This window comes from Moschus berezovskii, chromosome 3 (assembly GCF_049115385.1).
Source record: "Moschus berezovskii isolate FMDL1 chromosome 3, NW_MosBer_1.0, whole genome shotgun sequence".
NCBI classification, from domain to species: Eukaryota; Metazoa; Chordata; class Mammalia; order Artiodactyla; family Moschidae; genus Moschus; species Moschus berezovskii.
Window position 1 is genome coordinate 128,180,375 of NC_142462.1, and position 16,418 is coordinate 128,196,792.

The window sequence follows — 16,418 nt, forward strand, 5'->3', positions numbered from 1 at the left end:
GCCGTTTTCTAGTTAGGTGGGGAGTTTTTCTCATCCCTGGTTCCTCTGCCTTTTCTAAAATCAGCTTGAACATCTGGAAGTTTATGGTTCACATACTGTTGAAGCCTGGCTTGGAGAATTTTGAGCATTACTTTGCTAGCACGTGAGATGAGTGCTAGAACTAACACCCAAAAAAGATGTCCTTTTCATCATAGGGACTGGAGTGCAAAAGTAGGAAGTCAAGAGATACCTGGAGTAACAGGCAGATTTGGCCTTGGAGTACAGAATGAAGCAGGGCAAAGGCTAACAGTTTTGCCAAGAGAACACACTGGTCATAGCAAACACCCTCTTCCTACAACACAAGAGAAGACTCTACACATGGACATCACTAGATGGCCAACACCAAAATCAGATTGATTATATTCTTTGCAGCCAAAGATGGAGAAGCTCTATACAGTTAGCAAAAAGAAGACCAGGAGCTGACTGTGGCTCAGATCGTGAACTCCTTATTGCCAAATTCAGACTTAAATTGAAGAAAGTAGGGAAAACCACTAGACGACTCAGGTATGACCTAAATCAAATCCCTTACGATTTTACAGTGGAAGTGAGAAATAAATTCATGGTATTAGATCTGATCGTGACATTGTACAGGAGGCAGTGATCAAGACCATCCCCAAGAAAAAGAAATGTAAAAAGGCAAAACGGCTGCCTGAGGAGGCCTTACAGACAGCTGAGAAAAGAAGAGAAGCTAAACGCACAGGAGAAAAGGAAAGAGATACCCATCTGGATGCAGAGTTCCAAAGAACAGCAAGGAGAGAGAAGAAAGCCTCCTCAGAGATCAGTGCAGAGAAATAGAGGAAAACAACAGAATGGGAAAGACTAGAGATCTCTTGTAGATACCAAGGGAACATTTCATGCAGAGATGGGCTCGATAAAGGACAGGAATGGTGTGGACCTAACAGATGAAGAAGGTATTAAGACGAGGTGGCAGGAATACACAGAGAACTGTACAAAGAAGATCTTCACGACCCAGGTGATCACGATGGTGTGATCACTCACCTCGACCCACACATCCTGTAATGTGAAGTCAAGTGGGCCTTAGGAAGCATCACTATGAACAAAGCTAGTGGAGGTGATGGAATTCCAGTTGAGCTATTTCAAGCCCTAAAAGATGATGCTGGGAAAGTGCTGCACTCAGTATGCCAGCAAATTTGGAAAACTCAGCAGTGGCCACAGGACTGGAAAAGGTCAGTTTCCATTCCAGTCCCAAAGGCAGTGCCAAGGAGTGTTACAACCTTTAGAGGAACCTGTATTTTGTGGATCCTTATTGCAGCCATTAGTTCCCTGTCCACTAGAACAAGTCCCATCCTGAAAACAGCAAAACGCCCCCCCAGTCTCGGGATCACCATTCTTGGTATAATTAATTCTGTTTCTGGTTTGAGAAACTTTAGCTCCAGCTTTCCTGGGCACTCAGCTTGCACTTCAGATGTGTGTGTTGGGTTTTTACCTAACGTTTCTAGGGATTTTGAGTTGGTCGGAGGGGTTTCTAGTTTTGATTCTGCTTTGATATCTATTATTTTCTGCATGAAGTCCTTGGACTGGTAAGGAGGGCTTTTCCCCGTGTCTTTCTGACCCTCAGATAGATGCAGCCAGCCTTCTGTAAAGTCAAGGAGGGCTGTGCAGGCAGGCGTGCATACCTGCGTGCTGAGTCACGATGCAGCAGACTTGTCTTTTTTTTTTTTTTTACCATGAATTGCTCCTCAGTGTGGAAAAGTGCAAACACAGTACAGCTGTGCGCCCTGTGCTGCGAGACGCCCTGTGCCCAGCTGTGGCGGTGTGTATGTCTGGCCTCAGCAGAATGGCCTCAGGGAGGTGGTGGTCTCATGGTTTGTTCACAGTCAGAGCGTTTCTTCTCAAAGTCTAGTCCTAGAGTTTGGGGAAAGGCTGCTGAAAGCCTGGCTTCAGTGTAGGGCTCAGTTGCCTGACAGAAAAACCTGACTTATTGGCTGAAAGTATTTTGTAGGCTTGTGTGGCGTAGGTCTGTTTCATGTCAGTTGTTGGTCATTGGTTTAATGAGGTGACTCACCAGTCAGATTAAAGACGAACGTTTGCTGGACTTAACATCTTGAGAGGTGGCAGGTGTGTCGGTCGTGATTGGTGTGTGACTTGAGCCCCCATCTTTGTAGAGGAGGTGGACGCAGGGGTTCCTGTCCTGTGAGTCCCTGCAGGCCCACTCCGAGGCTGCCCTCTCCCTGCACTGCCAGCAGGGTGATGGCTGTGTTTGTTTCCACGTCAGATGCTGGGGGCCTGGGAGGCAGTCACAGGAATAGCCCCGAGTCAGAGCTGGCAGGGGCAGCCTGTGGTGGACGGTGTCTGCGGTTCCTTGTGGCATCCCCAGGCCAGGCACAAGGTGTCCGTCAGGTGGCTGCAGTCCTGCCCAGCGCCTGGCACAGGATGTGAGGAGGGGACGACGCTCTGGTCGGTCTGGACCAGGGGCCTGGCAGCTGGTGGGCAGCGGGCCCCAAGGCTGCTACAGAGTCACCTGTTGGTTTTATTTAGTTGAGGCTATTCTTAGCCTATTTCAGAACGTTTTTTCCTACATCAGGAAGGGTCTTAGGGTGTGAGACTTGGAAGCGGCTCCCACATGAGGCTCTGGGCCGACAGGCTGGTGGTTAGTGCCCAGGTGATGTGACATCTCCCACCTCCTGCTCCGTTCCCCCACCCTGTACCCCCGCTACCAGCCCAGCCTGGGCCGTCTCGTCACTGACCGTGGATTTCTGATTGCAGGACTCGTTCAGCAGCCTGTTAAAACATGGTGGATTACTATGAAGTTCTAGGCGTGCAGAGACATGCCTCGGCTGAGGATATTAAAAAGGCGTAAGTAATCGTGTTCTGAAAGAGTGCATCTGTGCACCTGTGGTGTGACTTTACATGGCCTGTGGAAACCGAATGGCAGTTTGCATGCTGAGTTTCTGCTGCAGTCTAGTTTGAATGTTAGATAGCAGTTAACAAGTTAGCTTGTACCTCTTTAGACCTAGGCCCACCTGTCATTCAGGGAGAAGGCTTCTGGCACTTCATCTTGGGACGTGGATTCCATTTCTGCTGGAATTAGATAGAAGACTCACTGAGGCTATGAAATCAGCCCAGACAACTTCGATGTTGGCCTTAGAGGCGGAGCAGCCTTGGCGCTCACGGGTGTCGCCGCTACATCCTCAGTGGGGTGCTTCCAGTCCCCGTCGTGTGACCGGTTCGGGTCCATGATGGTGTTTGAGCCCTGCACCACTGTGTCCTTGCAGCTGTGACCAGCGCCTGGCCCTAGGGACGCACCTGAGGCAAGTCTCAGGTCACAGGCAGCTCTCAGGGTAAACCGAGATCTATTTAATTCTTGGTATTAATGTATAGCAGAACATCATGGTATTTTAGCTGTGTTACCGTGGGCTGTGGGATTTCTCACACTGCGCATGGTCACAGCCAGGAACGGCGTGGTGCAGTAACTGACCCTTCTTAAATAAGGTGTGAATGGCGTGAAGATCACCACCAGGAGGGGTGGGCCTGGCGTCTGTGCTCTCCTGCGTGGGTGTGGTGGGGGGGCGTTGCTGGTGCTACCCCTGGGGGAAGGGCAGGGTGTGTGCCACGACTGTCTGGTCTCCGCTTCGAGCTTTTGCTTTGAAATGTTTGCTTCATGTGACGCATGAGACACCACCCTGGACGTGGGATGTGATCGGTGCCCTTAACTCCTTTTTAAGATATCGGAAACTGGCACTGAAGTGGCACCCAGATAAAAATCCTGAGAACAAAGAAGAAGCGGAGAGAAAATTCAAGCAAGTAGCTGAGGCGTATGAGGTGTTGTCAGACGGTGAGTGGGGTGCGTGGGGGCTGTGCCCCCGGGCGGGGCCTGCAGAGGGAGGCCTGGCCGAGGGGCTTGGGGCAGGTTTGGGTGAGGGGGGTTTTCTGGGCAGACTGGGTGTCCGTCCCTGTCAGCCTCCCATAAGGCCCTGTGAGTGCTGCGGGCGCCTTGGAGACGAGGAGTCTCCTGGGCCGCTCTGTAAGGGGGCAGCCAGTCCCCGTCACTGCCTGGCGTTGGAGGCCGCCTGGCTTGGGGTGTCGTGCTTTCTCACCCCTGTTGCCCTCCTGAGCACCCTGTGCTGAGGTGCTGGCCTCCTCCTTGGAAGGCCCTCCTGCGTTTTGGGAATTCAGGTGCTACGCACACAGCTGCGGTTTGGACTCCACAGCTTGTACATTTCCCTGCCCCGTTAGAGTTAGGAGTTGAATGGCACTGCAAGCTCAGGTCTGTTGGTTGAGTTTCCTGGGTCGTACAGAGGGTGTTGGCCAGACTTTGGGTTCTTGGTAAGAAAAGCTTTGGGGCAGGGAGTGGACTGTGGAAAATTGTGAGAAAATGGGAAAAGTACTGATAGCACCTTGCCAGGAAGCAGTCCTGAATGACCTGGTGTGAATAGCGGCCGAGGCGCTTAAAAGACCAGAGGTGGAGTCACTGACTGGGGGAGACTCACACCTGCTCTATTGTGAAAGGCGGCCTGGCCATCCTCCTTCATGAGCATCTTTGTCATTGACTGTCACTGTCCTGTCTGTGTGCCTGATCCCGCACTCCCAGATTTGTGGATTCACAGACCAAGAACGTTAGAGAATTTGAGAAGTAAATTCAAATGTCAAACATGAGTTTTGGTAGCAGCAGAACCTTTAAACTCCCATGAAAATGCTGCGTTTTGTGTGTTTTTGTAAGGGGGAGTATATTCATGCTTCCTTAGGAAGCCTTCAGTTCCAGGAGTTACTGGCACAGATGCACAGTTACTGTTCTTACGGCTCTGATGCCCACCCTGGCTGCTGGTAGCTTGCTTCCACACTTGTGTCCCCGTGACCCCGGTACTTGCCACACACAGTGTGTCTGCAGAGCCTGTGTGTCTGAGCAGGGCTGCACTGTCACTGTTCTTGCTCGAGAACCATTGTCGGGGCTTGGGCGGGCTGCTGCCTTCCTGGGGGTCCGACCAGGCTGTGGGCTGGCTCAGTGTGGCCCTTTCTGCCCTCGCCGAGGCCCTGTCCTGCTGCTTGTCATGCCATGGGTCTTCTCCCCGAGCTGGACTTTGTAGTCAGGTCCATGTCTGCGGTGGAGTCGCTTTGCGGCTCTGTAGTGGGGTTTCGATGGAGTGCACGGGCACGCCTTGAGCAGTAGAGTGAAATACGTTTTGTTTTGTTTTTTTGAAATAAGTCTTTTACGCTTTACTTAAAAGTATTCTGAGGTGTTCTTTAAGGTAGTTGTTGTTCATTTCCTAAGTTGCAGCCAGATCTTTGCGACCCCGGGGAATGCAGCCCACCAGCCTTTGATGCCCTCAAGTGTTCCTGCTTCCCATTTTCATTTACAGTCAGGGAGTCCTAGCTTTTCAAAACTAAGTGTGGACCTTGAGAGCTGTGGTGGGTCTTTGGTTTATAGCTTCAGAAACGCTCTATTGAATTTGAGGAAGAGAACTTGGTCTTTACTGACTTGTCTTTTTAAATTTATAGCTAAAAAACGGGACATCTATGACAGATATGGCAAAGAAGGATTGAACGGCGGCGGTGGAGGTACGTGTGTGCGCACTGGTCTCTCTCTGGCCTTGCGGCGAGAGGAGGCGGCCTGATGACACAGTCTCACGGGGGTTCAGTCTGTCAGATATGAATGCAGTTTGGAGAGTAGGCTCAACTGGGGAGAGGAAGGAGAAGTTGATAGCCTGGAAAAGGCCTGTTGAAATCCTTGTACTAGAAAGTACATACTGGTGTACCTTTTGTAGATAGGAAATAATGTAAAACCTCACCATAACACACGATGAGTTTGTACCCTGAGATCAATACTGGATGTTGTGTCAAAAAACTAAATAACCACCAAACTACCTACCTCTGGTGGTGAGGCTTAGATGTTTGTGTTTTTGATAAAAAATTATGCAGTAACCTGTCCTGCAAGCTCCATGGTTGGCGTTTGGACACGCACGCTTCAGACCTCCTGTACACACGCCTGAGCACTTGTTTCTGAGCCTGAAATACTATGCACTGGTGACACATCCAGAGTTGGTGGGAGTCCTTGGCACGCGTGTGGCTCGGGGATGTTGACCTGCACGCATTTCCCAGCTCCCAGCGCAGCAGGCTTTGCTCTCAGCAGGACTTGAGCGTGCTTCAGGTTTATGAAACTTTTTCCTTCTTTGGGTCAGGGTGCGTGTAGTAACGTGTAGACAGTGTGTGTGTGTCTGCCGCGTGGGAGTCCCTGACTGAGCTGTGCTTGCTTCTGTAGGTGGAAGTCACTTTGACAGTCCGTTTGAGTTTGGCTTCACATTCCGAAACCCAGATGACGTCTTCAGGGAATTTTTTGGTGGAAGGGACCCATTTTCATTCGACTTCTTCGGTAAGTTCATCGTCTGGGTCGCCGTTTGTGTAAGGTTCACGAAGATGGCCACGCCCTTTCCGTTTCACCACCGTGTCGCTTGTCCTTAAACTTGCTGTTTGAGCAGCGCACGTGTTTAACCGAAGCCTTTCCCCTCTTCCTTTGGGGGGTGTCTCAGCATTTATACCTTGCACGTTAACAGGGTGAGGGTGTGACTGTGGAGTTTATACCTTGCCCGTGAGCATAATAAAGGTTTGAATGCGTTGTGTCCTTGGCTGTGTGTTTCACTCTCATTAGCTTCCTCTGCAGTGGGAAGGAGGTGGGGCTGCTCCTGGTCGGACAATGAATTCTCTGAATTTCCCGTGTAGGAGTCTGATTGAAAACACTCAGCCTCAAGGCAGATGTTGCTCAGAAGACATTTGATCCATAAACTTGTCTTTTGTTTTCTGATTGTGGTGTTAGGACTGTTGAGTTTGCAGTTCTTGGAAAGAAAGGACACTTCTAGAGCAAGGCATCACAAGTATCTGTCTTTGCGAATAGCTTTGCCAGGAGACCTTGCTGCTCTGGCTGCTCTTCGCTGTGATGTCAGAGAGGGTTCCCAGCCGCTGGCCTCCGGGCCCTGGTACCCGATGCGAGGCGGCGTGGCAGGAACGCGTGGCAGGGTCTGCTGTTGGCAGTGGTGGTGAGCTGGGCTGCTTGCCGTGTGCACCACTACGTCTGTTTCTCTGGCCCCTGGGTGGGGAGACAGCGCCCTGTGTCTGCTCCTTCACTGCCTGGAGCCTGGTTGAAAAGACATCTGCTGTAACCCCTCAGGAGGGCAGCAGGAAGAGCAGTTGTGTCTGCAGATAACACAGGGGAGCCGGACCCTGCACGCTGCTGCATGGGGAGGAGCAAGGCGCTGCTGTGTCCGGTAGGCGTGGGTCCTTCACAGGGCACAGTCCCTCCGGTGCTCCCCGCGGGGGTTCAGAGACCGTGCTCAGTGCTTACTGTGGCACTGCTTACTTTGTGAGAGAGTGGCTTGGGGAGGATGGGTGTGTATATGTTAGTGTATAAAATACAACAACAAAGGCTAAGCAGGGGAGTGTTAGGGGTGGGGGAAGAGACTCATCTGTTTTGAAGGCTTTTTTTGCATTAATTACTGCTGCAGTAAAGACATATTGGGAAGGCTCCCTATAAGTATCATATGAAATTAATTACGTTCTTTATTAATTGTCCTTTATAATTGTAGGAAATATTACTGTAAGGAAAACACAGAAGAGTTTTAATGACTTTTCTGCCTTAAAATTACCTTGGTGTCTTATTAAAACTTTTAGCAAGCTCCTGATGTGTTTTGGGGGAGCAGGGTAGTGTCCGGTGAAGCTGGCCAGGAGTCTGCCCCCTTGAGCCGGGGATGGAGGGTCCCTCAGGCTGAGGAGGGCAGGGCAGGCTGTCTCTCCACACTCAAGGCTGGCCTGCTCACACCAGCTCTGGCGCAGGGTGGTTTTTTTAAAAAAGATTGTCAGGAAAGAGTCCTCAATGTGTAATGGTAGCCAGATTGTGTTTTTCTTGGGGGAAACAATCTGACAGGTCAAGCTTTTTCACTGAGCACGGTTTTCCTCGAGCAGGTCTTTCTGGAGTGCAGAGGGGCGCAGAGGGTGGTTGGGGGTGGAAGAGTGAGCAGTGCGGCTTTGCCCCTGTGAGCACTGCCCTCACGACTGCTGAGTTGAGATCTGTGCACGAGGAAATCTTGGTGTGCCTGTGAACTTGAGTCAGAAGAGTTATGGTTTGCGGGACGCTGGGTGGAGATTTCTTCTCCTGGGTTCGGAGTCCGTTGGGGGATGAGCCCCTTGGCCTCTGCCGGGACTCGGAGACGCACGCGCTCTGCACAGCAGTTGCCTCATTTCTTGGGGTCCCCGTGGCAGTGATGCCTCTCCAATCCATTCTTGTAGGTGTCCTAGGGGACTTCCATTTTCAGGCTCTCAGGATTTTCACACAGGAGGAGAAGCTGCCCTGCGGCTACTACGTGTATGGAGTGACAGTGCAGCCCGCCGGCGGTATGTTGGGAGCAGGGCTGGTGGATGTAGGGCTGAGGGTGCTCTGCTCCAGCAGCACGGAGCTCGAGCTTCTCGGCAGGCACGTCAGCCCTGTGATGGTGTCCATTTAGAGGAGTGTGCTAGTTTTTGTCTGAATTTTCCACACGACCAACTATTTTCCTCTCCCATTTTCCAGAAAAAAGTAGCTCAAAGTCTGTTAAAAGACATTCTGAGCTTCGCTTTGCATTTATGGGAATGTAAAACCCCGTGTCTGATATCAGATGGCCCAGATGAAAGGGGAGGGACCTTGAAGAAGTGGAGAGCTGGTGGGAAGGACTGAGTCTTGTGCCTGGGGACCGTGTTCATTGTGAGGCATGCCCGCTGTGGGCAGAGGCCGCGGGCCCAGGAGTCGGGGGAGGAGCCAACTGAGGCACTCAGCGCAGCCTGGCTCTGAGACGGAGGGCTGCTGGCGGGGCTCGCTGACTGCCCCCAGCCCTCGGAGAGCCTCCTTTGGAAACATTCAAGTGTAGGGATCATATTACTTTAAATTACGGCGATCCCTTCCTTGGTTTATCACTGAAGGATGGTGTTAGTAAAATGATGTTCTCAGATGGAAGAGCCACTGAGCCCTAGAGTCCTAGCAGGAGCCACCATGTGGGAGGCGTGTCTGTGACTCAGCTCTGAAGCCGGGAGCTTCCCTGGGAGCATGTTCACGTTGGCCGGCGGCCCCTCGTGTCCGGCCGGTGCTGGGGTGACGGGAGAGGAAGGGACGAGCCAGGCAGGCCCGCCGAGTGCCAGGCGCTGCGCTGGAGAGTAGTGAGCCGGTCGTTCTCCCTCCAGGGTTCGAGGAGGCAGCCAGCGAGGAGTTGGAGCCTGAAGAGGAGGCGGTGGCGGAGAGCACGAGCGAGGACAGTGAGGCGCTGGACGTGGTGTCCAGCGAGGAGCTCGACCTCTCTAGTGATAACGAGCCCAGCGAGGGCGCTAGCCTGGGCGGGGGCGAGCTCCCCAGTGAGGACTTGGAGTTCATCTCCAGTGAGGACGAGGCCAGCCCAGGGGACCCGGAGGAGCTCATCGAGGAGTGTGAGGAGCTGCTGAGTGAGGACAGTGGGCCCGAGCCCGAGGCCCTGCCGCTGCCCCGCGGGCGGCCGCTTGAGCAGAGCCTCTAGAATAAAGTTTCCATGACCAAGCTGTGCTGGATGGCTCCCTGCAGCCCCCGAGGGCACTGGGGGCTCGGGAGGGGCAGCGCCGTCCATGCGTGAGAGCCGAGCTGCAGACCTGAGGCTGGCGGTCTGAGGGCTCCTGGGCCTGGGCCCTTCCCCGGGGGTCTCCCGCTGCTCTGGCCGCCTTGGACAGCCACTGTGTCTTTGCACGGTGTCTCCTCTGCACGTCCGCGTGTCCTTTCCTAGGTGGACAGGAGTGACACGGGACGGGGGCCGCCTGCTTGTCTGAAGTGGCCCTGCCTCCCGCCAGAGGCAGATGGCCAGGGTCGCGGGCCATCGTGGGGGACCCTGTGCATCCTGTGGCATGTAGACAGTCGTCCGCTCAGCTTGGAGGCAGCGTTGTTTGGAAGCAGGCACTGGTGAAATTGTGCTGCTGAGAGAAGCCACAGGTGGGAAACGGAGCCTGTGGCTGTGGGGGCAGGGCAGGTGTGATGACCCCTCCTGGGGGTCACTCCCCTGTGGCTCAGTGACTGCGATGGCCCTGCTGAGCCCCTGTCCCCTTGGCTGAGGGGTGCTGGGCTGGCCGGGCCCATCAGTGGCTGGGACCTCCTCCTGTTGGGGATGGAGCTGCTGTTTCAGGACAGTTCCGTGTGGGTAGGTGCCGGGCAGATGGGCCTTCTGGTCCTACCACCTCCGCCCTCGACAGGGAGGGGAAAGGCTTCTGAGAAGGTCACTCTCAGAGTTGTTTTCTGGGCCACGAGAGCAGTGGCCAGGCCCCAGGCTTTGTATGGTCTCTCTGGGAATCCAGAGTTGGTTTTGAGACTTTAATGGCCTTCCTGGCTCCCCCATGGCGGAGCTTCCCGAGTCCATGCAGGAGTCCAGGCTGGACTCCTTCCTCCTGGTACGGTGGTCCCTGTGGCTGAGGGGGGTGGGTTGTCCTGGCCATCACAGCTCCTAGGTGAGGCGTAGAGTTGCAGGGATCCCAGCCTCCATCACGACTAAAGTAGGGGGTCTGGATCCCTTGCATGTGCTTGGCATCCTTGGCTTGGATAGGTTTTTGTAACTGTTAGAAAATAGTGTTCCAACTAGACCTGTAGTGTAATTAGAAATTACATTTTGTAATAAAGTTGTGTGCGCAGTGATGTTCATTTAGCAGGTATTAATTCCAGGGTTGCCGTTCACTGCCAGGCACCACCCAGATATTGGGTCAGCCATGGAGAAGTGCCCCAAAGCCCTGCCCACCAGGGTTCCAGCCTTGTGTCACCCATGGCTGTTTCTGAGTCACTTACGTTTGTTTATTTCAGATCTTTTTCAGATATGTTGTTTTCTGCTTCTGAATATGATAGAAGAAAGCGTTATAAACTTTGAGTTGTTGGAAGGGGTGTTTTGGTCTTGGCTTGTGGCGTGGGGTTGGTGCAGGGGTGCCCACGCTGGCGTCTGTCTGCGGTCGTGGCTCTTGACGTCCACGTGTCGCCGTGTCCTCAGGGTTGCTGCGGCTTAGCGTCGAGGCTGTAGTGGTGTGGCTGGTTTGCTTCGTTTGAAATGCTCAGGGTGCTTGTTAAGAGTCTGTGGTGTTTTCCTTCGTTGTGCAGTTGTGTGTGTGTCTGTGTGGCCTGGGGACTGGGTCGTGAGCTCCGTGAGGACAGGACCTGCGGGCCTTCATTGCGCCTCCTTCAGGACCGAGGGGTGCGTGCCCTCAGTCAGGCGCTGAGCTCTGCTCCTGGAAGCGTGCACGGCTCTAAACGTCTTTCACTTAGTTTTCCCTTTAAGTCTTCTTGCGTGTATGTGCTTGTATAAACATTTGTGACATGTTTTGTGTTGTTTTTTTACAGCATTCAGTTAATGTATTTTTTGTCATAAGTTTGACATTATTACTTAGGTATTTTGCAAGCTTAGTGGATTTGACTTAGTATTTCTGAGAAGAGCCAGGACCATGTAAGATTACAGAGGAGTGTTTATCCAGGAAACCTAGAACAGGGAACCGAAAGAGTTAAGTCTTCATTAACTTAACAGGCTGGACATGGGCCTGTTTCCGCATGTCTGTATCCTGTGGTGCAGCATTGTTGCAGGAAAGGACCTGGCTGAACACATGTGACACATGTGCTCTGTGACAGACTTGTAAATTCTGCGTTTAGGTTCTCCCTAGAGACAGACCCAGCAGGGTGTGCCTCTTTCTCTCTGTCAGAAGTTTAGCATAATCATGGACTTGTTTGATTATGAGGACACACACCTTCCAGATCTGCGGGCCAGTGTCCCGGTTTGACTCCGAAGGTCATCAGGGTGAAGAACCAGCACTGTTCCGGGTCAGAGGCCGTCGGACGGGTGAAGGCTCTTATGTTTGTGGGAAGCGTTGGCCTTATGGTCTGTTCAGCCCACGCGTGATGGGAGGGGCACATTCACGCTGGGAGGCCAGTGTGCTCCCCGCGGCCGGCTGATCCACACGTTCCTGTCATCTGAGAATACCCTCAAGGTGGCCCCTTCACTGAACACAGAATTTGTCCACTCCTTGACATCTACACGCACCATCTCCTTCAACCATAATTCATCTCCAGCAGACCATAGCAAGGTCACAATTGAGCCAAACTTGATAAGGAATGTGCGTGTTGTGGAGAACACGTTGACCTTTCCCAAGTAGGAGGTGAGGTCCAGGCGCCAGCCTCTCCTGGAGGGGCCCTGCTGAGACTCTGACACAGAGCTGTGTTTGCTGTGCTGTGGCAGGGTGTAAACAGGCAGGAAGATACAGCTGGGTGCAGTAGTATGAACACGCGCACAGTGGGCCCAGAGCAGTGGCAGGCTGTAGCTCCGGGCAGTAGTGTGAACACGCGCACAGTAGGGCCAGAACAGCGGCAGGCTGTAGCTCCGGGCAGTAGTGTGAACACGGCGCACAGTGGGCCCAGAGCAGCGGCAGGCTGTAGCTCTGGGCAGCTGGGGCCTGCTTCAGACAGGACCTGTGCTCCTGCCCTCAGCCGCACCTCCACCCCCGCCGCGTCCCTGTGCCCTCAGCAGCACCTCGGCTGGTGGGGTGGTTCTGGGCGCCTGGTGGAGTGACATCAAACACGTCCTTGGCAGCATGTTTGGTTATGTCTGATTCAAATTTACTGCAAGATAAATGCAGTTTTTACCCCTTTAATCTCAGAGATAATAACTATACAGACTGAACATAAGATTTTGGAAAACATAAATGAGATAAAAGGACACGTGGGGAACCGGCCTTTGTCTTGTCACCAGTTGAAAGCCCACTGTGAGTGCTTTTCAGATGTTAGAGTTGTGATGTGTATTTTTTCTGAAGCTTAAACCTGATGACCCTTCAAAAACCTTCATTTAACGTGCTCTCCATTTGTATACTGGAAAATTATGTAATTAGGTAATTTTCAATTTTCACTGTAAAAGCTTGGGGGCCCTTTAGTAAGTTATTTCCATGTTTGATGAGTTGATGTCCCGGAAGTAAGATTGAATTGCTGGATGAGAGGGTCTTTAACTATTGTGTTTAGCTTGGAGGCTGAAGGGTGTGAAAACTTATGACGTGCTCAGTCACGTCCGATTCTTTTGTGACACATGAACTGTAGTCTGCCAGGCTCCTGGAATTCAGGAGTGGGTTTCCATTTTCTCCTTCAGAGGATCTTCCCAACCCAGGGATCAAACCCACATCTCCTGCATTGGCAGGCAGATTCTTTACCACTGAGCTGCCTGGGAAGCCCGGAAGCTCAACGCCACCTTTTCTCCACACCCACAGCAGCCTGTGATGGGAGATCAGAATGCTGGTCTCAGAGTGGCTCCTGTTAACACATTATCATAATCATGAGTTTTTTAAAAAAAATTTGTTTTTTAGTGTCACCGTGACTTACAGATGAGATTTTTCATTTTTAGGGTTAACTATTGTGACTTTACTATCTGAAATTACACGTTAAAATTCAGTGGCTACTGGAATTGTAAAAATCCATATTTAGGCTGTATAGTAGAAAAATGTGCAAGGTAAAAGACTTCCAAAATGAAAGAATACAAGAAAACAAATGTAACTGAAAACCCAACTGGCCTTATTCTTATAATGTTATTCAACCATCTTTTGAAGTAACTTCTGAACAAGGTGATTTTATAATTATGAAAGTTCATTTAGCTTCATGTAAACAAATTAAAACCATTTAATGGTGGTATCAAATGGACACTGGTTTAACTTGGTTCCAGGAGTTTTATGAAGAGTTTTGAAGATTTCAGTTGCTGTATGAACCTTAAATTATAAGGAAACAAATTGTTAGAGCAGTAATGAAAGGAACATTGCAGGCGGACACAAACTGTGTAACTAAATTGGGAGCCTGCGGAAGACCTGTGGTTTAGGAGCTCACGTCCGAGTGAGTGTCTGAAGGTTGCTCATGTGGTTCTTCTTCGTGACTGCTGCTTGAGAAGGCGGTCACACTGAGTTCAGACTGCACTCGCCGCATCTGTGCCTGGACCTGGTGGTTGTAACATGAGTGTTAACTACCTGCTGTCTTGTGATTGGATGAATGGAAAGTGTGTCAGTGTTGCTGTGTAGACCCCTGATGAGGATGAGGTGAAAAGTAACTTACAGAACGCTTGGATTTTATTTGAACAGGGTGAAGCCTCTCTCGAGATGTATAAAATGTTTAAAGTTTATGATTAAACTTTGTATGTATGCTTCTGCATATGGTGATAATGCGACTGTTAGCTGTGTTCACAAAGCAGCTGGTCTAAGTGACTTTCTTCAAGTTGGGTCTCACACGGTGGCACTTGCTGTGGAACGCGGGAACTGCGGTGCAGCAGCCTCTGGGCCCCGTCCTGTTAGCGGCAGCACTTCCCTCCCAGCACTGCCCCGGGCCCCGGCTCCCCATGGGGCTGGTGGAGCAGTGTCTGCATTAGGCTTGTTCCTGTTGGATCCTCCTCCCTTCCCTGCCTTCTTTCTGGATCTCTGAAGAAGCTACCAGTGACCATGCTTTCTAAACGCCTGCTTCTTCAGACCTGCCTTCCTGCACTTTTAACGGCTCTCTTAAGAAACGCTTGTAGTTTTTCCGCCTGCTTCCCCGTCCCCACTCTGAGCGTTCCATAAGCTCGGGTCTGCCTCAGGTCATTGCGGGTTACGTGGGGCCTTCTCACGGCGCGTCTGTAAGCACGGGTGCACTGTGAACCGTGGTCTCTGCTTGGTTTTGTGCTCACCAACTTGTTCTGTTTCCTTTTCTTCTCCTTTCGCTGCTCCAGTGCATCGATCTCCTGCTTTGTACGCGCTTGCCTTGGGTTAGAAACATGCCATGCTGGTTCTCTTGTTTCTGCGTCATGGGCGCTTTTCTCTTAACCATCTATCAGGAGTCCTTGTGTTCATTTCTCAAAGAATTCCCATTTCCTCGGAGAAGTGCAGCACTGAGTGATTTCATGGTGAATTTAACAGGGAACCCCGGTGAATTTTTTTTAAAGTTTGCATGATCATGTTCTCAGTAAGTGCTCATTGACTGAGCATAGCCACCAGGAAGAGCCTCGTGTGAAGAGCTCTGTTCGCAGCTCTGCCCAGCTCTGTGGTACGTATTGATGACCTCGAGCTTTATGTTGAGATGTGTCGTGTTCTGTTTTTAGGTGAGTCTCGGAAATCGCAGCAAAGCCGCGGGTTAGATGTACTGTGGTGCTCTGAAGGTGAGCTGCACTGTGGAGAAGCTTTGCTCCTGCTGGAACAGTGTCAGGAGGCATTGCCCACATTCCCTTTGCAGCTCTCCTGTGGAGAAGCACCCTGGGGTCAGGGTTTCACTAAGCACTTCCGTTTCTTTTTAGAAGACCCGTTTGAGGACTTCTTTGGGAATCGAAGGGGCCCCCGCGGAAGCCGGAGCCAAGGCACGGGCTCGTTCTTCTCTGCTTTCAGAGGATTTCCCTCCTTTGGAGGAGCGTTTCCTTCCTTTGATACAGGTACTGCACCCTCAGATTTACCCTGGTGTCTGAGCCGACGCCAGTGCAGGCTTGTTTCATTTAGGGCACTTTGCAGTGTGCGCATGCCTTTTGTGGAACAGCTTAGATTCACCACTGTTTGTGTGTATACAAATCTTTGCTTAGTAACCCACATTTTTTTCCCTAATGTTCCCAAGAATGTTATGCTTGAGAACCTATTTCTAATCTTAACTATTAAAGGCCAGTATTTAATGAAATTCTTGGTTAAAAGGAGTGAGGTTTTGGGATAAATAACTGAAACAACTCAGATAATCTCATTAAATCCTTTTTAATCTAACCTTGGCAATTTAAAACAAACACAAAAGACGTGTCCTAGGGGAGTCCAGGTTGACGGGATCAGGAGCTGAGGCTGTGTAGTGCCTGCGTGTACTGGGAGCCATGGAGTCTTCTGGTGAAGTCTGCGGCCTGGCGCGTGGCACTGGCTGGCGACCGGAGGCCATCCATCAGCTGGAGTTGGGCACGCAGCGTGGCGCAGCCGCGTTTCATGTGGAGAGTTAGCCTCTCAGCTCTTCTCGGATGCTCACCCAGTTCCTCTGTCGGTTCTCGGCCTCCCTTGTGTGTGTGTGTCACACGCTCTGTGGGCGGCACAGGGGATGCAGCTCCCAGACTCTGCCCCTCCGAAGCCAGGGGTGCTGTGTCACCCAGGGCAGGTGCAGCTGTGCTTTCCGCCGGCAGGTCCTCTCCTCAGATACCATGTAGTATGCCAGGCTTTTTAAGGGAGAGTCAAAGAAAAGAAAGCTGGGCAAACCTGTCAAAGAGTACTTAAGGAGTGTGTGTGGCATGCAGTCCTCCCTTTTAAGGAGCCGTGGGAAGGGCTGTGGAAGGTGTGTTTGTGCTGTAAGGGGGCATTCAGGATGGGACAGGCAGCGGGCTCTCCAACAGGCAGGGCAGCCTCAGCCCTAGCCCAGAGTGGACTTGCTTTGCTGTGACTTCTGAAATCAGGGTTTCATGTCCTAGGTG

The 16,418-nt window shown here is 51.7% G+C and overlaps 2 protein-coding genes across 4 annotated transcripts in view; both read left to right on the forward strand.

Annotated features, from left to right (window-relative positions):
• The window catches only part of DNAJB6 (DnaJ heat shock protein family (Hsp40) member B6), a 51,675-nt gene that overhangs the window by 16,821 nt on the left and 18,436 nt on the right, over positions 1 to 16,418 (forward strand). For 2 of the 3 annotated variants that reach the window (XM_088834790.1, XM_055421651.2), the window contains exons 2-6: positions 2,767 to 2,856; positions 3,726 to 3,835; positions 5,497 to 5,556; positions 6,257 to 6,367; positions 15,288 to 15,419. In XM_088834790.1, the coding sequence (XP_088690916.1) occupies positions 2,792 to 2,856; positions 3,726 to 3,835; positions 5,497 to 5,556; positions 6,257 to 6,367; positions 15,288 to 15,419 (478 nt within the window). In that variant the 5' untranslated portion in view covers positions 2,767 to 2,791. The remainder of the gene's footprint in view (positions 1 to 2,766; positions 2,857 to 3,725; positions 3,836 to 5,496; positions 5,557 to 6,256; positions 6,368 to 15,287; positions 15,420 to 16,418) is intronic. The other variant, XM_088834791.1, reaches the window with a different exon arrangement.
• On the forward strand, positions 6,382 to 15,280 carry LOC148778432 (uncharacterized). The gene is made up of 2 exons (XM_088834792.1): positions 6,382 to 8,379; positions 9,199 to 15,280. Exons 1-2 carry the CDS (start codon positions 8,106 to 8,108, stop codon positions 9,522 to 9,524), a joined length of 600 nt encoding a protein of 199 aa, XP_088690918.1. The 5' UTR covers positions 6,382 to 8,105; the 3' UTR covers positions 9,525 to 15,280.